This window comes from Juglans microcarpa x Juglans regia, chromosome 6D (genome assembly GCF_004785595.1).
Source record: "Juglans microcarpa x Juglans regia isolate MS1-56 chromosome 6D, Jm3101_v1.0, whole genome shotgun sequence".
Lineage (NCBI taxonomy): Eukaryota > Viridiplantae > Streptophyta > Magnoliopsida > Fagales > Juglandaceae > Juglans > Juglans microcarpa x Juglans regia.
In genome coordinates, this window is record NC_054604.1 from 13,893,920 (window position 1) to 13,917,679 (window position 23,760).

General features: G+C 35.1%; 1 protein-coding gene across 1 annotated transcript; it reads right to left on the reverse strand.

Annotated features, from left to right (window-relative positions):
• Positions 1–391: 391 nt before the first annotated feature.
• LOC121235070 (60S ribosomal protein L18a-like protein) lies at positions 392–11,340 on the reverse strand. Its single transcript, XM_041131294.1, is given in 5 exon segments — positions 392–650; positions 652–693; positions 8,195–8,309; positions 9,838–9,913; positions 10,982–11,340. Coding segments are annotated over 5 exon segments (483 nt in total). The 5' UTR covers positions 11,214–11,340; the 3' UTR covers positions 392–632.
• Between the last annotated feature and the right edge of the window lie 12,420 nt (positions 11,341–23,760).

The window sequence follows — 23,760 nt, forward strand, 5'->3', positions numbered from 1 at the left end:
TAAGAGAGAAGAGGCAGAGGCCTAAATCATGTACGAAGGTTTAGTTTATGATTTTCTATGTACAATGTTCGAGGAATTTTAATACACGTTTCCGCATACTTTTATGCACAAGGTTTGGAGGAACGTATTATTGGAATAAATGAATTTTACATGTTGAAGTTTTTCCTGTATATCATTTATAAGAGTCTATACCATTATTGTTAGAAATTTGACTTGAGTAACAGGAACTCATTCACTGAACCTCCCGGATGGAAAGTGACATTAATGCTCACTAGAAGGGACATTTTATTCTTCTTTTTCTTTATTCATTTCCGTATAAAATAATAACATAATTAAAATCCAATCGTGCTGCATCTTTTCACTCAAGGCGTCAATTAAAAGAGTATACAACAAATAAAACAAATGCATTTTGTCTTCAGAGTTTCATGTCTGTATTTTGACCAAAATTCGTCCTTAAAACGCCACGAACAGCATTGATGCATTGTAACAATTTAAAGTGCAGCTGACCATTGACACCTCTCACTATGCAAACCGTCAAAGATACATAACATATAAACACAAAGTAAAGTTCCAGCAAATGGCGACGAGTGCATAGATCCAGTTTGTTGCATATGCAACACATCACTCCAAGATCACCAGTCATCGGCTCTCATTTGTAACACCAAGAATAACAGCAAGGGTAGCAAGGATAGCCTGCACATGGAGCAGTATCACAAAAGTGTTAAGGCATACGACCGATGACTCTAAGACCAGCCGATGCAGGGAAGTGTGACTATGACACCAACCAACGGTAAATATTTGAATTTTAAAGGGAAAATAGTTGATTTGGGTAAAACCCGGACCATTGAATTTTAAAGTGATGAATGTTGATACATTTCTAATATCTGATTGAACAATTAAAGGAGGTGTGTAGTGCACAAACAATACGTTCTTCTAAATAGTTTTCACTTTTGATCCTTGTATGTTATTATTAAACACCATTGCTCCCGAAGTTACAGAACAAACCTTACTACAAATTGAAACTACCTTTCCAAAATGCAACTTAAATGGTAGACGAAAGAAGTGGATATGAAATGGAATTGAGGAAATGCTAAATACACTCACTAAGAAGATTGTCACGACCTGATCTAACCACAACTGCAATCCCCTCTTAACAGTTGTTACCACTATTAAGATTATACTTTCCCTATGTCAAGTCTCTCTCTTTTACTAGGCTTTTAAGTTTCAAAGTATGGCCTTACCATGGGCAAGAATCCAAGTCTGACTTGATCAGACTCAATAAAGATTTCACCTTGAGCTTGGGAGATAAATCCCACTAATAATCACGAGATATTTATATTGATATTTTAGCATTTTAAAAGGAAACATAAAAGCAAGATCTCCAATATATGCCACCTTCATTTAAAATTCAAACTGAAACTGAATTTGAACATTGCTTCAGTATATATGCATACTAGTGGTTGTGCAGAAATAAATTTAAGGCTATTCATCAAACTAAAGAGAAATATCTAACTGTTTCTTTACATAGCAGGTAGTTAATAGATATATACAGGCACACATGTGTGTGTCAGTGTAGAGAGAAAGAGAGAGAGAGAGAGCCTATAACAGGAAATCCACAAAAGCGGAGGTAAACATTATAAGTAGAATATTTTTGTTTTTGATAAGTTGGAGATTTATTGATAGAAAGAAACGAGTGAGACCATGGTACACATGGAGTATACAAGAAAAATACCTAGCTTTTAAAGGAAGAGATCTGGAAAGTAAAACGGGCAGCCATCCGGTAGCACAAAGTTTTGAAGAAAAGAAAAAGTCCTAAGACCCACCATTGTTTTCTCACAACCATTGAATCGAATATCATTTCATTTTCACCATAAACATTTAGCATATAGGAATCCCTTCCACAAAGTCTCACTTTGATGGCTATTAAATGCACCCCTTCCAACACTTCAGACGTTGTACCGCACTATGAGGCATAATGCACATCAGTACAATCTGACAAGATATAATTCCTTATGGCACTTGTTCCTTGCAGTGGAGTAAAAGATAGTTAACAGATTCCAATTTCCTCTTGCCCATGCAACACCAATAAAACACAAATACTCAAAAGTGCTCAAATTATCCAAGGAGAAGATCTTCCCTAAAGCAACCGTTCACACAACAAATGCCACTCTCAAAGGAGTTTACTACGCCAAATATTCTTCCATGGGAAGTGGGGGGATTAAGGAAAGCTAAAGCATTGTATAATGATCTTAAATACACAAACATGGTTTGGCTGGTATCTGCCACCAAGCCACCAATATCATCTCTACCACTCACCTCGGGGATCCAAACCATCACCGCAACAAAATGAAGATATTTGAACACATGGTAGGAGAAAAAAGAATCTACCAAGATTTGTTGGATACAATACCTTATAGCGTGATTCTCAGCATGAGGAAAAACTTGACCCAGGTCAATTAGGATGCTTTGATGCACTCTTTTCACTGTGGCAGCAAAGACCTAAATTTTGAAACTTATTGCCTTGCCCCAAACCCCTATGAGAACGGATTCAAGGAGAAGACTCCCTATTGATGTAACACATGGCCTATATTTCAAAAGAACTAGTCAACGATACAATTGGAACTCCATTGGAATCATTATAAAGAGCAAGAACTTCTCATTCCTAAGCAATATGGGATACCTACCCTTATCCTTATCATATGGAGTATCACAATCTCCTCCTCTTAAATTTCCAATGTCCTCGTCGGGCTAGTCCATCATAGGTGGCAAGGCTCAAGTCCCACATTTCTACTTGGAACCTGGCTCTGATACCATTTGTAACATCCCAATGGAATGCCCAAGCCACATTGTCTATACTCCAAAAAGACTAGTCAATGATACAATTGGAACCCCATTGGAACCATTATAAAGAGCAAGAACTTCTCCTTCCCAAGCAATGTGGTATCACATACACTATCTACCCTTATCCTCATCATATGTGATACCCTCATATGATAAGGATAAGGGTATGTAGTTTATGGCTTCTATTTAGAATTTCTCGAGAATATGCGAGGTATAGGACCAAATATCTGACGATTTGATTTTTTGGAATCTTAGGTTCAAATAAATGATTGAGGACTAAAAGAGGCATGGAAATGATGTGACAGACAAGTATATAGGTTATGATTGAGGTACGAACATTCCAAGGATGCAATTTTTATAAGGAGGGGAGATTGTAACAACCCAATCCAATATTATTAGGGATGAAATATGGGTAAATTGTTGGGGCCTAAAAAATAGCTTTAATGGGTGATAGCCCACAAACTATTTATTTATTCAAAATTAGTTAGGCCCATAGGCCCAAATTTTCAATTTTAAAGTCGTTAAGGATTAGTTGATTTTGGAGGATATTAACGGGCCAATATTATAGAAGCCCAAATTAGATTAATCAAGTAATTTTGGAAAGACCATGGGCCCATAATTTATTCAAACGGATTATGAAAATTATTATTGGGCTCAATAATAGAGTTAAAGCCCATTTAATATTTATGGACCAAGTGAGCCTCATTTAATTGGTATTAAGACTAGGAATTATTTTATAAGCCCGAAAATAGTTATCAGACAAGTTGGGCTCATTTTGGAATTTAAGATCAGCTCATTAGGGTTATTAAGGGGCTTAGCCCATCAAAATTATAGGCAAGCCTTATAATTTAGTTGGACCCATTAAATGGGTCAACCCATTTGCTAGCCCACATGAACTGGACCAAACCGTGAGACCCAAGGCACAGTCTGTACATGAACTTCAGTATTCAATTTCAAACACACTACACATTAGGGTTCACACCTCATAGCAACAATATATATATATATATGCATTAAACACCTTCACGCACGGTCGGATCCCCTCTCATGCGCGTAGAAAATTCCAGTCCCCAAGGTTGCTGCAGCTTTGAGTTTTTTTCCAGTGAAGCTCCTCCTCCTCGTTGTTGTCATCTCCTCCAATCCACTGCCCCACCGTCAATCACCAGCAAGGCTCTCCACACCGCAAGCCTCTTCCTCCACAAACAACCGTCGCTACCTCCTCAAGGAAGTCCCTCCTACTCACAGACACCGCGAGCCAACCAGTTGCACCACCGCAGCCCAATTCCTCCATGCATCAACATCACATGGCCAGCCCCTGTTCTAACCAACAAAAACAAAGTACAACCATTCCTCCAAGCACGGCAACGTTGTTCCAGGCTGCCCATCACCGCCATATTCCTTCTCTCTCTATAGACCAGACAAACGATGTGCCATCCATGAAGTAACTGCACACCGTCTCGGATTACATCCATCGTAGCTTCACCACCGTACCACGTTGGGGCCACCACAAACCATTACAAACCCAAGCCGCAACTCACACATCCTTTCCCCATGCCATTTTCCTCTTAGGTTGCACCACACGGACGAGCACTAGCCACCAACAGCTGCTCAGCCACACCTAGCTGAAGACCACCAACCGATACAGTGCCCAACCTACGTCGGAAAACAATCCTCAGTTTCTCCCTCGATCTTGGTACAATTTCTCTCTCTCTCTCTCCACCTATCTCTGTCTCATGCATATTGTGAGGTAGTCTTGAAGAAAAGTGGCAAAGGAGTCAAAGGACTATAAGGTTATATAGGATGCAGAATTTCATGTTTTAAGTTTTGGGTCTTGCAACATGATTTAAGTGGGTTACGGTTATTATTTAATAAATTTGGTTTTAAGTCTATTTAGTTATGAATATGTGTTATGGGCCCAGTAAGGAATTCGGGTGGTACGGATGGATTTAGGCTTGATGATTTCCCGAGTGTTATTATTCAAGTTTGTAGGTAAGGACCATTTCGGGTTGATGATCATTATGTTTAAATACGGTTTAGGTTATAAGACCAATTTACAACGTAAATATGATTTTTAGATTTAATCGTGTAATTATCTGGAAAATTATGTGGAGATCAAAGTATTTGGGAAGTGACAATATTTTAGGGTTTTGAGGATTTTAGACTTTAGGGAAATATAGATTATTTTAGTATTTCAGATTTTAATTACAAAAGTATGTGTTTGGTTAGAAATTGACGCAAGTTACGTACCTATTTTTATAGGCAATCAGCTTCGCCCCGGAAATACTGTATGAGTGCTACGGGGTAAATAGCATGATCATACCCTTACACGTATATACGGTAAACGACATGTCATTTTATAAAGCATTATGCATGTACATCCTCTATTGGAAGCCCCTTTTTATGTACCCAAGTCATGATAAATTTATAGATGCCACGATTTTATGCATAAGTTTCATGTTAGTTGCATGACATATGCATCAAGATATTTTATGAAAATCCATGATTTTATGTGAAGATTTATAATTAAAATATTTATGTAAAGTCATAATTTTATGTGAAGGATTATGCATCAAAAGATTTATGAAAAAGATGATTTTATGTGAGGAAACATGTATCACGACATTTTATGAAAGATTGCGATTTCATTTGAAATCTATAGGATATGATAAGGCACGATTGCACTTGAAATATATGATATCACAAGACAATATATGGCAAGAAGTATGCATGTATGATTATGATGAAATGTTAAGCTACGTAATGGCCTATGTTATGATATGAAGACAGTACCATATGTTATGGGCATATTGCATTGCTAGGTCATACATGTTGGTAGTGCACCCAATGTGTCTTCCTTATGTATGAATTCCATAACCTACGGCCATAGGCGAAATTGGAATCTACTTAGATTTGCTAACCCTAATAGTCTAACCTAACTCAACCCACAGGGGTCAACAGTGGGTACCGGCCTATGACAAGTGAAAAAGACAAGTTAAAGCATTTCATGCGCAATTCAGGTCCATGTTCATGTTATTTACGTATGTAACTATAAGTATGCATATTTTTCAAGAAACCTTATATTTTATTATGTTTACTAAATCATGTGTTGCTTATTGAGTATTCGACTTATTTTTGTATATTTTTATGTTTTAACCACCCTAGGCAAGATTCTTTATGAGGATAGAGCTGCGGGACATAACTTGGCCTATGGAGGCGAGGCACAGGCCTAGATAGCTTAGGACATGCTCAATTTATGATATCCAGCTTAATAAGCTATTCTTAATAATCACACAAGACTTTGTTTTGGATTTTAAGTATTTAATGAAGCTTTGACTTTATTTATTTATAGAATCTTTGGTATCTGGCATTTCATTTAAGAAGAAAATATTGAAGTCAAGTTTAGTAATAGCACTTTGGTTCCCCCATATTTCTAAAAGTGATGTCGTTCTTAATCATGGGGGAATGGGGAGTTACAAATGATCATCAATACTGAGATTGGCCAAAGCACCACATAGCTGCAGCAATGCCATTGCAACTCCACTTGTTGCCTCCATACCCGTACCCAACTAAAACAGAAGGAGAGGTAGGAGACCCTTCCAGAGACCAAGGCTATGCTTTGTTTTCACTTAAAAAAAAAAAAATATTGTAAATTCAATTCAAACATCATTCGAAATACCGAAACGCTTTATATTTCTCAACAAACTTCACATCCAATCATTTGACAAGGTTTTCATTAAAAAGAAGAAACACAAATCCAAACCATTTTTCACACAAAAAAAAAAAAAAAAATCTCAAGAAAAATTCATCCAAAAAACTTTTCAAATCTACACTCACTTTGACAAATCCAAATACAAAACTGTCAAAATATTTTTATCCAAACATCTTATTTTTCCTACTCACTTTCACAAAATCCTATACAAAGCATGTTACAAATCTCAAAATTATTTTTAAGAATTCAAGAAATTTTCAAAATTTTCACCAATCAAACATGCTATTAGCCTTCCACCTAAAACAACAAATCTCACTGAGCTAGGTAGAAAATGAGTCATCCATCAAGCCTTTTTCCTTTCTGATCCACAGATGGCTCAATCTTTAAGTCTACGGATTGGACAAGCTTTGTTAGGGAAGCCTGTTCAACATGAATATTTAAAGGAAACCTTCTCTAGGTCTTTACCATGATGCAAGCCCTTACATCACATGAACCCCTATTGGGCATTTTAACCACAACAGTTAGATTTGAGAGGGATTGGTCAAAGCCTGATTTCAATTAAATGCCACATCAGCCCAATCAGCTTCAAAGCCATGGCTCATATCCCAGCCTTATCCAACCTTTGAATTAAAATATGACAAACCCTCCAATTGGCTTCTTAACTTAAAGAGGATGCCCTTAAAAAAAACTTAAAGAGGATGCTATTGATCCTTCTTTACACATTAACAATGGGTATCACTCCTTGAAAAATACTAAAGAAGCTCCTACAATGGATGGAATTCCTATGTTTGTTGTTTCTTCACCTTCCTCATTACCTAACAAAAAGAGTTTGTTGTTTGCTGACCATTCCCAGCTTCAAAATTTAAATTTTCCACCAATACAATCTCCCTTCCCCAGCGTGCTATTCTCATTACTATCAATAACCACAGTCCTAAGAGGACCCCACATACAATTTGACTCAGCCTTGCCCACCATATCTTCCACCACGCCCTTCGAAAAAGTACCATCCATTTTGGATTTGGAGACCAACAGTGAGTCTTCTGCAACTGTATCAATTGGGACCCATTGCCAATGCTATATTTCCCTTCCGGAATTACCAGGAGTCCCCACGAACCAACACCTCCATACTTTGAAATGGCCATACAATGACAACAGAGATTAGAGCATCACTACACAAGATACTCTCTATCTCCGAAGTGAGAAGTTTCCTATTTTGGCAACCAATCCACCTGAAACAAAGCTGCCATGGCTGTCGACAAACAACCCATGCCAACTATGCCCAAGTAAATAGTCCAAGCAAACCCCCTACTTGTCACAGGGATGCCCACTGCTGCCAACTCAAATATGTTGAAACCCACGTAAAACAAGACGAAAGCCATTCTAGGATTATTGCAATAACGAAAAAATAATGGAATATGGCTAAAAGGACTCGAAATCTTACAACAGTGTGTATGGGTGTGGGTGTGGGTGTGTGTGTGTGCGCGCATGCGCACACGCATGTGTGTGTGCGTGTGTGAGAGAGAGAGGTTAGTGCAATTATCAGTAGAGCATATCCTCACACGAAAAAGAAAAGAAAAACTAAAGAAGAAGAAAAAAAAATGGGGGGTAGAAAAGGATGATGAGATAGAGAGAAGTGTAACTCACAGCAACTGTGCAAGCAATATATCCAGGTTTCTCCCGGTAATCAATTCTGGAGCACAGTAGAACAAGTGCCCCAACATACCAGGGGATGGCAGCAAGGAAGAAGCCAATAATAAACCTTCAAAAGACAACGCTTTTCTCAGTATTAACAACTCATAAAATTGTACTGAAATCAAATATGACTACAGTGAACAAAGATATGATAAATATCTGAGAACATCATTAATAATTCCCAACATTCTATTAGCCTTAGATACATGAATCTGAAAGAAAAATGCATGATTACAGCACTTTCAAGGAGCGAAGAATAGAGACATAATCCCAGGAAAACAAAAATTCATTCTCAGACTGACTGAGAGTGAGGGATTGAGGAAGTCTGGACACAAATTTTCAGGCACCTGAACATCCATATTGAGTAGATTCTCAGTCACTCAAGTGTATTATGCACATAATTATAAAAATGCCAGCCTAAACAAATAGATTCTCAGTCTCAAATTAATGTGCGGATATAAAAAAGCCAAGGAAGCCTTTTGTTGAAATAAGAGTACTTGTTAGACAGTAGCAAGCCTTGTGGACACTTGACTCCCTAGAAAAGGGTGGGCAGAGAGACAGAGAGACAGAGAGAGAAAATTATTTGTACCCAAATAAAATAGAAAGAAAAAAAAAGATCTCCAAACAATGCAGCACAAAACCCAACAAAATGCTAAAGGATCTTAAAAACTCTACAAAAGGAGAAAATTCAAAGCAATAATTAGGAAAGTCATCAAACTCAACAAGGTCCACCTCATCATTCTTAAATAATCACCTTATGGAAAATGCTAGTTTGTCCCCTCACTTTGCCCCCTCATTTTGACCACTTGTGTATTTAATTTTTTTTATTTTTTATTTTTTCTTACTTAATGATTAAGAAAGTAATTTTTGTATTGGAGTATTTTTTAAAAAAAAAATATTTAAATATGTTAAAGAATATGAAACGAAAATTGAGAAAAAAATAAAAACAAACATTTGAACTAGCGGTCACATTGAGCGGGCTACTCTGGGCGGCAAAGTAGCCCGACTCATCACCTTATTTACACCTAAATGTTTTCTCAGCTACATCAGTTAAACCATTAGTTCTAACTTCCTGGATATACTAAAGTTTCTTGATCAGAAGGACACAACATAGGCAATAATGTCCAGGAGGAGGCTAGAACAAATGGACAAGGTTAATTCCAATTAATTTACTAATTTTGGGGAAAATATATATATAAGTACTTATTGCATGTGATAATATTGCAGCTCTTAATTTGTGGGTTTTATATTTTTATACAGTGATTTGGATCTGGTAGAAGTTAATTTAGAAATTTTGACGTTGAGAATATTACAGTACATCGCTTAGAATACACCAAAGGCATGAACTTAGTAAAATCTAAATTAATTGTCAGTATTTATTCAGCAATTTGGTTTCTGTAATGTAGAATTTGTGTACCTTATCTGGTAAACATTTAAGACCTGAATCCACAAATTAGCATATGGAAATTTCATATTTGAGGATAAAAATACAAACCCATATCACAAGTTCTTACTGAATATTATGTTGATGTAATACTTAAAGAGCCTGTGTTTTAATAAAATCAAAGTATAAACAAACCATGATGAAAACTTACAGGAACCAGCCAAAACCAATACCACAGCAAGGAAGGCGGCGCTCTCTCACTGGTGTTCCCTCGGCGACTGCATAACCTTGAACAAAGTTAAACACATTCAAAAGTATAAATATAAAAACTCAAATGCAAACATACACAACTGACAATTTAAAAGTCATGATGGTTATTGAACTACAAAGAAAAAAGTACATCAAAATCAATCAACTTTATAATAGCTGTTATATTACATACATCAGATAGGATAATTAAACTCCGAAATCTCAAAATCTCACAACGATTTGAACCAAGTCGCAAATTTTCTTGTTAATAGACTCCAACGGAAACACTACAGAATGCAGAAGATCAGCAGTTCCTCTGTTTTGTACCCATTTGTGGGGCTAATGTTGTGCATTTGATAGCCGAGAAATACTTTTCACTTACCTTTTTTGTACATTTAGTTTTTGTTTGATTATTTCTCTGCTGATTGCACAGTAACCAGTTATGGTTTAATTAAAGCTCACAAAACCTATCCACTTCACAGGTTTAATTTAAAATCATCACATATTAGTTATTCATTTCATTACCACGTTTAACTTACAACCCCAGTTGATTGTGATTTCTCGTTGGAGAAAATCAATGTGATTTCTCATTGAAATTGTATTGAATTGCTTGAAATTAAAATGCTGTACATCACTACTATTTATATACACGAATTGGCAATGTAAGCCATCTGACTTTAACTAACTTTAACTAATTTAACTGTCATATAACAACTTTCTCATCTTCTGAGTTTGGCTTCACGTGACTTTAACTCTAATGCTTTAATTTGCTCTTGTATATTCCAACAAAGAGCCCGGCCCTATCACCCTGGGTTGGGCATAATGAGGGTAATGCCTTCTTGCACGTTGATAACCAAAAACAATATTTGCTTCAAGTATAGTTGTATGGGTAGACACAAGTTAATTTTTGTCATAAGTTATAGCAATATCATCAAAAACTGCAGAAGTATGTGTCTCTATCTCTCTGCTGATCAGGTAAAAAAAAACTACAAATATAAATATGCAAATAATTTTCATGAACAAATAAGAATGGACTCAGCAAACTATTCGAATTCAACACAACCAAAGCCCAAAAATTCATTAGCTAAGAAAAGAAAAGGAAGTACCCGGAACGGATTGATATCCATGAGCATAGTACTGAGGAGGATAGGACGGAGGAGCGGAGGGCTGGAAGGCGCCAGGCGGAGGGGCAGGCTGAGGCAAGCCGATGACGGGAGGCGGAGGAGGAGGAGGATAGTTGGGGACGCCTTGGAAGGTGCCGTACTGAGGCTCAAATTGCTGATGCTGAACATGATGATGTTCGGCGGATACGAAACTGTTCTTTTCTTCCTTGCTCATATTATCGTCAGGTTATTAGAGTCTTGTTGATGTTCTGTCGATGATCAGACGATCACGTGTGGAAAACCATCGTCAGACTCTACGACACATCTTCTACTTTAATGTGGAAGCTTGCAATGGGAACTTCGTGTGAATTACAGTTGAGCCTCGGTCAGGTCGTAAATTAATCACGGCCTTTAGGGCTGAGCACCAACCCATTCGGAGTTGGAGGCCCATCCTCCGACTGTGTGGGAGGTCGAATCCAACTTCCGACTCCGACTCCGAACTGTGTCGAATCCGCTTTAACTCCGACTCCGACTCTGACTCCGACTTGTCAGAACGGAGTCGGATTTTTGGACTTTTTTTTTTTTATCTTTTCTAACTTCATATTTGACCTATTTTTAAAAAATAAAAAATAAAAATTGTGGGTTTTCAAATTTCAATTTTTTCAAAATTACAATCTAAACTTATTAAACTTTTGATTATAACAAAAAATACAACTAAATAAAACAAGTAATATATATTAATACCATATATTATACTAATAGTGATATTAATACTATATATAGTTATAGTGATTAGTATAACTATATTAGTATTAGTTCTAGTGATTTAGTATAACTATATAAATTTAATATAATATATTAGTATAAGTTATAGTGATTTAGTATAGGTATAATACTATAAGTTATAACTATGGTCTATATTAGTATTAGTATTAGTTATAGTGATTAGCATAACTATATATTAGTATTTGCTATAGTGATTTTAATTTAGTATAACTATATAATAGTATTAGTATAAATATTATACTAACTATATCACTGATAGTATTAGTATACTAGTAGTCTAATACTAGTATATCACTGATTCACTATAGTTAATAGTATCATATACTAATATAGTATTAGTAATTAATACTATAGTGATTTATATAGTAATTTATATATAGACTTAAAGTGGATTACTAATAGTATTAGTATTAGGCCATAAATCTAATTATTATACTAATGTATAGTGTGTATTAGTATTACTAATATAGTATTACTAATATATTTATCAAAAGGAATATATTGAGAATTTATTAGGTCAAAAAATATAATTAATACAAGATATTGTTATATAAAATTTATATGAATAATACTTTAGTTATTATAATTTATACATTAGTATTATATGTTATTATAAATTTATAGATTAGTGTTTATCCATTAATATTACATGTTGATGTTATTATGCATCTTAGTGTTTATAGTATATTATATATACATTAGTATTACATGCTATTATATTTATACATTAGTAATTTAGTGTTACATGGTAGTAAATTAGTAATATTGTAAATTTGTAATAGTATGATATTTACATATAGTCATATACTAAACTATTATTAGTCAATTTAGTCTATATATTATAGTATAAATATATTATTTAACTAGTATATTATTGAGTTTAACTAACTATATAAGATATAGTTGTATAAAATTTAAATGATTAATATATAGAAAAATACATTTTTTTTTATAAAAATATGTATAAAATCGGAGGCGGAGGAGGAGGGCCAAGTCGGAGGCGGAGGCAGAGTCGGATTCGGAGGCGGAGGGTCGGATTTTTGCTCAGCCCTAACGGCCTTACAGGTGGCATCGTTGGCCCTCCTTGACCTTGTAAACTACAATTTATTTTGTTTCAAAAAATACACTACAATTTATTTTGCACGCCAGTATCAAACTGTAAAGAAACAACTATTCCACAAATTTTCACAATTATTTAATCTGTTAAATTTTATAATTAATTTAACTTTTATTTAATTTTGATATGTATATATTTAGAAAAAAAAAAGTGAATATTTTATTAAAGAGTTAGGCTAAAGTTGTTCAATAATGGTGAATTGTTTCTTTCATGTTTCTCACAAATTACATGTAACACTCAGGTCCAATATTATTAGAAATGAAGTTCGGATAATTTTATTAGGGCTAAATTAGGTTTAATGAGACGTTTTGGATAAACTTATGAACAATAATTTATTGAGATTTACTAGAAATTTTTAAATAAGTCCATATGTCCATAAGTTTATTTTACGACTCGTTAAGATTTAGTGGATAATTTATGATGGTATTGTTGGGCTAATATTTTTTAGAATGCAAATTAAGATTGAACGAGTAATTTGAATAGATCATGATCCCAATATTTTATTATGGAATCCCATTACGCTTAATAATAAGGTTAAAATCATTTAATATTTATAAAGTAAATGGGACTATACTTAAATGGTATAGTCTCAGAATTTATTTAAAAATCCAAAAATATTTATTGGACAATCCATTTGAATTATTGAGTGACTTGACCTAAAAAATTATAGGTAAGTCCTATAATATACTTGACCCAATAAATGAGCAAACACATTTGTTAGAACCCAAATAAGGGTCCAAGGGAAAGCCCTAGGACCCAAGGGTCAAGCCAATAGTTCAACCCAAGACCTAAGGCCCATGTGGAAGGCCCAACCCGTGTGCCTAATAAACACCCATAACCCATGAAGTAACAGACCCATATATATGTATAAGAGATCTTCTTCCTCAGCAAGGGTTCAGCCTCAACAACCATTAGTGGTGTACACAAACCGAAGAAACCGATCGTAACAACCTCAAACCGGCCACCGGAGCACAGAATTGGCTGAATTTGGTGTAGAACCTGTCAATTATGTCAAAACCGTCATCAGCCAGTTCGGTCTCGATTTTAAGGTAGACCAAACCACTGAACCAATCGATTATATAAATTATATATATATATTTAAAATTATGCATATATAAAAACTACATCGTTTCACTTAAGTGAATGAAACAACGTCGTTTTGGAACGTCAGTTGGAAAAAATATATATAAATGAAACGGCGCCGTGGCATCGTTTCAATTTGAGATCGTCTTCTTCCCCTCCCCTCTTCTTCTCCGATTCTTAGTTTCTCTCATTCTCTCTCTCCTCTACAACACACAGTCTCTCTCTACTCTCTCAGACGAACATCGTTGCTAGGGGGACCAAGAACTGACCGAGAACCGTCGGAGTCGATATGTCTGGTATTCCTCCTCCCCATCGACCGGTACAGTTGGTTGTTCCATGCAAATCCCCTCCATCAATCGATGTTAGTTTTGGTAAAAAACTGCATCGAAAGCATCGGCTTTCACCCCTAGCAACCACGGTGAGTCCTAGCTTCCAACGTCCCTCCAACGTAACCTTTTTCCCCACCACACGCTGCCCATGAAACACCACCATGGAAACTGCCCAGCAGTCGCTTGGCATCACCCTTGTACGCCCGTCCATCTACCAAGGAGCAACCAAACGGAAGCCACAAGCCACCACACTCTCAGCCCTTGGAAACACCATGTGAGACACCCAAGCTCCACAAGTACCACCATGCTACCCCTCCATCACACGGAAAACCTCGACGCCAAGAGTTTCCTCTACGTCCAGTCCAACAACCACAACCACAGTTGTGCCCATGTTCCACCTCCCTCAACCATGAAGCCACTGCAGCTTCCCTTCCACCAAGACCCAACCCAAGTGCACCACAAAACCGACCTCCACGTTCAGCCACGAACACTTATGTTTTCGACACCCGAACTAGAGTAGCCCATAGGAGTCTAGTGCCACCATGAACCACCCCGTTCAGCCTCCAACACAAACCTCGAGCCACCACTTAGCCATTATAACCTTCACAAAGCCCTACACAACCCCTCTACCTCACGAACAGTCCCACCAACCCTCGCACATGGTGACCCCACATGCACCACCTCCTCCCAACTCCACCCTAGGAACCACATGAAGAGACCAAACTACTAAGAACACCGTTGGAAAAGGTCTTACGCAAAATATCTCATTTCACTCATAACATGTGTAAATAAAACAAGTAAAGGGTTAAGAAATGTAATACCCGAGTCCTACTACGTAGGTCCTTACGTCATTTTATTAATTCTTTAAATTAAATATTTTGAGATACGAATTTTTATTATTTTTAATTATTTTATTTTAAGATGAGTATGCTTTATTTTAAAATATGATTTATTAAAATAAAGTAAGGGTATGATTTTTAAGACTTTGAAATATTTTCCCTTAATCCCTTTAATTTTATTCATTTAAGAAATGGCTTAATTATTCTCTACCATTAGATTAGTAGGTGGAAAGTATACTTGAGATGGATGGATCTCCACATCCAAATTGCTTCCTTTTGATGGAAGGAGGAGACAAAGACTAAAATGCCACTTTCCCTCATCCAAGCTTACGGTGAAAGCCATACAAAAGGAGAAAAGAAAAACAAAAACTATCCTAAGGCATTCAACTCCTACCCGTCGGCCCCTCACCCATGAAAGAAAATTTCATCTTCCTTTCCAAGCAAGCTAAAGCCGATGCACACCATCCTCTCTTATTTTCCTCTCTTTTTATCTTCAAGAAACCAAGTTCTCATCATCTCCTTCAAGTCGTGCCACTCCATAGCAAGGGAAGAAAACATCTCGTAACGATGCCTGTTCTACCTATACCTTCGGGTACAAGTGGTTTCGTGATATACAACGACGCATCATGCCAAGGGTTGGGATGTGTCTTGATGCACCACGAGAAAGTTGTAGCGCATGCCTCATGTCAACTCAAGGATTATGAGCGCAACTACCCGACCCACAACCTGGAGTTAGCAGTAGTTGTTTTACCTGAAAGATTTGGCGACATTACTTGTACGAGGAGTGCTGTGAGATCTACACAGATCACAAGAGTCTTAAATATTCCCTCACTCAGAAGGAATTAAATGTGAGACAACTCATGTGTTTGGAACTGATAAAGGATTATGACTATACCATCAACTACCATCCCGACAAGGCTAATGTTGTAGCAGATGCCCTCAGCAGAAAGTTTTCTCCTGGGACTCTTGCAAGCATGTACACCCCTCAGAAATTTATTCTTCTAGACATGGACAAGTTAGGAGTGGAGATGGTGAGGGATGTACAGGCGAGGTTAAGTACCCTGGTTCTTAGTCCGACAGTATTGGACCAGATTAAAGCTACTCAGAGTGAAAATATCAGCCCCCACAAGATCAAGACAGAGGTTTCAGAAGGGAAGCAGTTCGTCTTTATGGTTTCTGAAGATGGTTCCCTATGGTTCAAGGGGAGACCTTGTGTACCAGTAAAGAAAGAATTACGGATCTACTATCAAGGCAGGCACACAAGTCATTATACATAGTGCATCTGGGTAGCATCAAGATGTATTGAGACCTAAGACAACACTATTGGTGGAGCGGAATGAAGAGGGATGTATCTAATTTTGTATTTTAATGTCTGACGTGTTCGATGGTTAAGGCTGAGCATCAAAGGCCTTCAGGAACACTGCAACCATTACCGATCCCAATTTGGCCATGGGACGAGATTAGCATGAATTTTGTGACAATTTCCTAAAGCCCCAGGTGGACGAGACTCAGCATGGGTGATCATTGATAGGTTGCTCAAGACAGCTCACTTATTCCTATTTAGATGACCTACTCGATAAGCAAATTGGCAAAATTGTATGTCCGGGAGATACTCAGACTACATGGGATTCCATCCAAGATTGTGCCAGATCAAGATTCACGGTTCGTGTCAGTGTTCTGGAGGAGTGTGCAAAAGAATCTAGGGATTAATATTTCTAAGGGTAGCTCCCATAAAAGGGGTGATGAGGTTTGGAAAGAAAGGCAAGCTAAATCCCAGATTTATTGGCCCGTTTGAGATCCTAGAAAGAGTAGGAGCAGTGGCTTATAGACTTGCATTCCTTCCATAATTTTTGGACCAAACTGAATGGTATTATAGTTGCTTTGCTATGTATTTTCCTATATTTTGAAAATGCTATGTTGCTACTAAACTTGGTTTAATCATAGGTGATGATTAGTGTGATTTTAAAGTATATATGTTGGTACCATGTGTTTTGTGTTGAGATTTATTGGTGATCCATTTTTAGAATGCTAAGAGGTTCGGTTAAAGGTTTTGCTTGGTTATATAATTTTATATTCTTGCTTTTAAAGGGTATTAAGTAGATAAAGCATGAACTTGAGTGTTTAAAAGTTTGCTTATGAGTAACTTTGTTAAGTTTGCTTATGAGTAACTTTGTTATACCTTATTTTACTTTAATTTTAATGGAATATGTTATCTAAACTAATTAAGATATTGTTTATATGAATATGTTATAACTTAGTTTAGGTATAAGAGATTAATTGTGCATGATGTATTATGATATGTGAAGTTGTCCAAGTATTCCTAAGTCCATGTCATGCTATGTCTTGATGTAAAAAATAGCCAATTTATGTTGTCCCTCGTTTGGTTAAATTTTACCTAACACAAAAGTCCAAAATATTGATAAGCTAACATTTTTATAATGAGAGACTACAAGTTGATTTGAAGGGCATGGTTCATAAGCTTGTTTAGCCTACTTGAGATGCCTAAATCTATTTTAAAGTTCATTGTTGAGAATTTTCACATTTTATCTCCTAGTGTTCATAACCCAAAGTGAGCTTGAACCAAAGAGACCTTGCTTGAAGCCTATGAATTCCTAACTACTTTTCATGTAAGTTTTTAAAATAGCCTTTCCATGGATAGCTAGCATGTCTTAATATTTAAGTTATTTCTCTTGTAAGTTGAGATGAGGAGCAATCATTTGGATTAATGTTAAGCATAGAAGGGACATTAGATTGTAGTATCATGACTTTCTCTTTTAAATGGAGGGTTAAAGAATATTGTATGAGTATTAACACGCTTATGCTATTCATTGGAATAGGACCTATATTGACGTTGGAAGTATTGAGGAGCATAAAGGTAAGTAGCTATGACCATGCTTCTTATAGCAAGTTCTCTCTATGAAAGAATGTCTCTCTCTTTTCAAATGTTCTTCTAAAGAAAGAGTAAATGTAAATAGTATGTACAAGCACTTTCTCGATACCCCCTATTAAGCACCCTATCGATTATAATTGTGTGTATGCGTATAAGGTAATGCATGCATGTAGGTTCTAAGTCATGAGATTTCCATACATGCTCTCTCAATAAACTTATTGGTTATTCCTATATGTAGTATAGCATGAAAATGTATCTTGTTCATAAAAATACATGTGCATCAGAGTAAGAAAGATGATGAAAATGTTTTGATTGCAAAGTGAAGAAAATGAATGTCACATGCCTTATGCTTCAAGTAATGCTTCAAATGAGTTTAAAAATGTCCCTATGAACTGATGCTTTAAATGATGCGAAGAAAGCATTTTAAAATGTCCCTATGAACTGATGCTTTAAATTATGCGAATAAAGTGTTTTAAAATGTCCCTATGAACTAATGTTAAATTGTCCCTATGAACTGATGCGTTATGGATGCCATGAAAAATGATGTTTAAACTCATGCTTTTAAATGATATTTTTTTCCATGAATGCACTGTTAAATGAAAAGGATTGAAAAGAAATGACTGAAAGGATTGAAGTGAATGAATGAAAGAAAGGACTGAATGAATGAACGTCTTATTGTATGAAAATACGTAACGACCATATAAATGAAAATGGTACCAAAGGAATGGGCAGATTGCAATGCCGGGTAAGTAGTACTGGTAGTGCACCCAGTGCTGCCCCTCCATGAAAAGGGATTCCCAGCCTATGGCCACGGGTGTAATCCAGGTCCAAAGGAAGATTGATAACCCTAATACATGGGGCGTAATAGTGTATACTGGCCAAAAAAAGTGAAACATGAAAAGTATAGTTATTTCTTAAAATGTTATACATGAAAGTATAGTTATTTCTTAAAATGTTTATGCGTGAAAGTATGGCTTATTTCTTAAACTGTTTGTGCATGAAAACATTGTCACGATTAGGAAATGTTTATGTATGCATGTTTTCAAAAGAAAAGATTATGTGGTTAATAAGTTAACAGCATGGTGTGCTACTTGATGAGTCTTCAACTCACTTTGTGTTTATATTTTAAATGTCCAGGTAATGACTAAAAGGTTAGAGAGCAAGGCACTACTGCAAAGGGAGATGCAGACTTTAAGGTCTTTTCTAACTAGAACAGTTATGTTTATGGATGATGGAGTTTATGTATAGACGTTTTATGTTGGGATGGACTTTGGGTCTCTTATGGGTGAATGTTCGAATAGAATGTATATCAGGTATTCACTTTATTAAATTGGAAATTTAGAGTACACGTGTGTCATGTTCATGCTGATCAAATATTATAAAAAAAAATAAAGAAAGAAAAGGACAAGTATGTATGTAGCGATTCCGCCCTTCTCGGGGATCTCCATGACTTGAAAAGCCCATCTCCATTATGCACTCTAAGGTAGATGATCTTGAGAGAGGAAAAACTTCTCTTTCACCCTAACAAGCAAGAGATAATAGAATCCCTAGTATGAGGGAGGAATAATATGAAGCAGTGGTTAACACTCTCATTTTCACAAGAAGCCCTACAAGACTAAATCTGAATGTCTTATGTTACAACTATATTAATGCCATAAAACAAAATGTGCACAGGACAACATATAGTAATATAATCAAAATTCATAATTCGCACATACATACATAACTCCCACTAACTAAATATAATAGAAGATTCAAACAAACACATATTGGCCACATGCTCCTAAAATATTTTTGGAGCCTAAACTTTTGTTAGTGGATCAGCCAACATGTGTTCTGTGGAAATGTGCTCAACACAAATACGAGACTCAACCACTTTGTCTCTAACAAACAAATATTTAATATCGATATGCTTGGAGCGTGAAGAGCTCCTAGTATTTCAAGAAAATGAAACTGCTGCAAGATTATCAAAAAATATATTCAGCGATCTAATAATGGTATTCATAATACCCAATCCTGAGATAAAATTTTGCAACCATATAGCCTAGTATGTAGTCTCATAACAAGTAATATACTCTGCCTCCAAGTTGAGGAAGTTGTAAGTGTCTATTTGACACTTTTTCAAGAAATAGCCCCTCCTGCCATCATGAACACATAACCAGAAGTTGATCTCCTGTCATCTGGACAAGCTATATAACAGGCACTAGAATATCCAACCACATTTAGAATGTCGAATTGCCAATATGTTAGCTGTGATGCCCCTAGATTTTTGCTTGGGATCGGACGGATATTTGAAGCGTCAGGACATGCAGCACAAGGTTACATGCCTCCATTTATGACAAATAAAGATGCAATGCACCTAGCATGCATCTAATTGTATGTAATATTCGCAGTAGATAATTTTTTTCTTGAGCAATAATATGCACCAAACTAAAGATATCCCAAATACTTAAAACATAATCCATAAACATTAAAGTGGTAGACCTTCTTTATTACATCATGAGTCCAAAAGCTCTGTAATCATAAAAGTACTAGAGACCGAGCTCCTTAATTACAAGTAGGAACTAAAGCAACTACTAGGCTAATCCATTGAGTAGCTTGTGCAACTCAGTCAAGGATGTCATAATACTAACGATAAATCGGAGCATTGAGGCTATGAGCTCCTCTTCGTGCCGTTGTCGTCTAATTGGTTGTCTCTAATTGATCGACCTCTGGTGCACCTCCTGATCTTAATACATGGTCTACCATTCCAGGGGAATAGTAGTTGAGACTACCACAATGAGATTTGATTATAAGTCTCAGTAAGTAAACAAATAACTTAACATACAGTTTAAAGATGTATGCATGATAGTAAAAGCATGAATGCATACATGATTTTAAATAAGTTTGATGTGACTTGACATTTAACATGACATGAACTGAAATGACTTGAACTTGAGCATAGGTTGAATTGAAACTAAAGTTGACATGACATGAACTTAATTGAGACTTGACTTGACATGATATCAACTTGGACATGAACTTAAAAATGAATGTAAACATAAATCGAACTTGAACTGAAACTGAATAGAAACATGAATTGAACACGAACTTGAAACATGACTGAACGTGGACTTGAAACATGAACTGAACGTGTACTTGAACTTTACGTAACATGAACTTGAACTTTACGTAACATGAACCTGAGCTTGAATAACATGAGCTTGAACGTGAAATACATGAACGTGAACTTGAATCTTGTTCAGTATTCCAAGCATGACTGATTGAGAAAATAATGTTTTAAATATACACTATGTACTCGAGACATGATGTGACGTGAAGCGAAATGACAAATAACATGACATACGTAATGTAACATATACGTGAGAATCAGGAGTGTAACCAGTCCAGTCCAATCCGGTTTTGGACAAAATTTAGGACTGAACTGATAAAACAACCCAAAACCGATTACACGCTGGTTACCCTCCTAAACCAGTACTTCTGATTTTACCGATTTTGGGCTGGTCCGGTCCGATTTCCTATTTTTTTAACATGTAAGTTTGACAGTTTGTCATTAACACATATATATGTATATTTGGTCATGATACCGATTTATTTAAGCACTGAATATAAATCAATATTCACTAAAAATTGTCCTGCTTTACTAGCTATGACTCTAATTTCCAATACTATCCTAACCCTAAAAAATGTCATCTGTCGGTGCATGCAAATTACTCTATATATATATATATATATATGGGGTAAGTACTTGATCAGTTAAAGGATTGAGTTGTCATTGCCAATTAGTATTTTGTAATTAAGCAAGATAATGATGAATTATGGGTTGCTTTATTAATGATCACACTGGCCACCATTCCAAAACCAAACTTTTAATATTTTTGTTCTTGGACAAGCAGAAAATGTGAGGCAGACCATATGCAATTATCCCATTTTCTTAAAGTTAATCCAATCATAAAATCCTAAAAACACAAACCCAATCACATAATCATAATAACACAAACACAATCACAAAAATCCTAAATTTTGGATTCAAAAACCCTAATAAAACAAATACCATCTACCAGATTTCAAAGTAATTTAAAAAAGATAAAAATAAATTACCGTGAGGAATCGAAGACAAAGAGAGTGAGGTGAGGCTAAGGATCTGTGCGTGGTAGCACTGGTAGGCTACGACTAAGTTATGTGTGATGGAGTGTGAGGCTGAGGGACGAGAGAGTGAGGCTAAGGCAGAGAGACGAGAGAGTGAGGCAGAGAGTCTGAGAGACAGGGGCCCGAGTGCCGTTTCCAGAGAGACTTGAGACGAGAGAGTGAGGCCGCTTTACCGCTTTAGGGTTTATTCGAGAAATGAGAATCGAGAGGAAAAGGTCCAATGGAGTCTTGGAGATGGAGAGGAAACGGCGCTGTTTCCTATTGGTTTCAAATTTTCAATGTGGTTCATTTTTCTTTAAATGATAATTAAAAATTTTTTTGATGGTTTGGGAAGTTTATAATTATAATTTATATATATTTGTAATACATTTAATAGACTATAGTGATTTAGTTACAGTGATTAGTATTAGTTATATATTAGTATAACTATAACTATAGTGTATATTAGACTATTAGTATTAGTTATAAACTTATATATTGGTATAACTATATAATATATTAGACTATATAATAGTATTAATATTAGACTATTAGTATAGCTATATATTAGTATTAGTTCTAGTGATTTAGTATAACTATAGTATAAGTATGACTATAGTTTATATTAGACTATTAGTATTAGTTAGACTATATAATAGTACTAATATTAGACAATTAGTATATCTATATATTAGTATTAGTTATATATTAGTATAGTTATATAATATAACTATAGTTTATATTAGACTATAAGTATAACTATAGCTATAGTGAGTTTGTTAATTTTTATATTAGCATTTTTTAATTGTTATAGTGTGTTTAATTTATTATAACTATATTATTGATAGTATTATAATGATAGTATTAGTATAGTAATTTAGTATTAGTATTACTATATCATTATTTTATATGTGATTATTTAGTATAGGGATTATTTTGCTATATATAATATATTAATATTAGTTATATATTAGTATAGCTATAAATAGAATGTTATTAATAATTTAAATATATATTTTATGTTTAAAGCATATGATCAATTAAATTTTTATTTTTAAGATTAAACTTTTATTTTATTAATTATAATAACATTATCTTATATATAATTATATTAATAACATATAATCAAACAAATTACAAATGTTCATATTTAAGATTAACATTAATGTTATAATTTATAAATTATAATATGAAATTATTTCATATATGATATATAATTAAGTATATTATATATAAAAATTTCATATATAATTATATATTATATATAAAATATTTTTTATAATATTAATTTTGTATAAAACTTATATATATATATAAAATATTGATTTTTATATTTTCTTTTTCCCCAACCGGGCCAGTTCGGTTCGGACCGATTCTGTTTAAATTTACACCCCTGCGTTAGATGCATGACTTGACGTAACATGAAATAGATAAACAATACGTAACATGACATAACATGTAATATATAACATTACACGACATGACCTAATGTATAATAAATAGCATTACGTGACATAGAATAACGTGTAACAGATAGCATTACGTATAACAAATAATTATTTTATGACTAAATATAATATGCATAACAAATGAATATTTCATGACAGAAT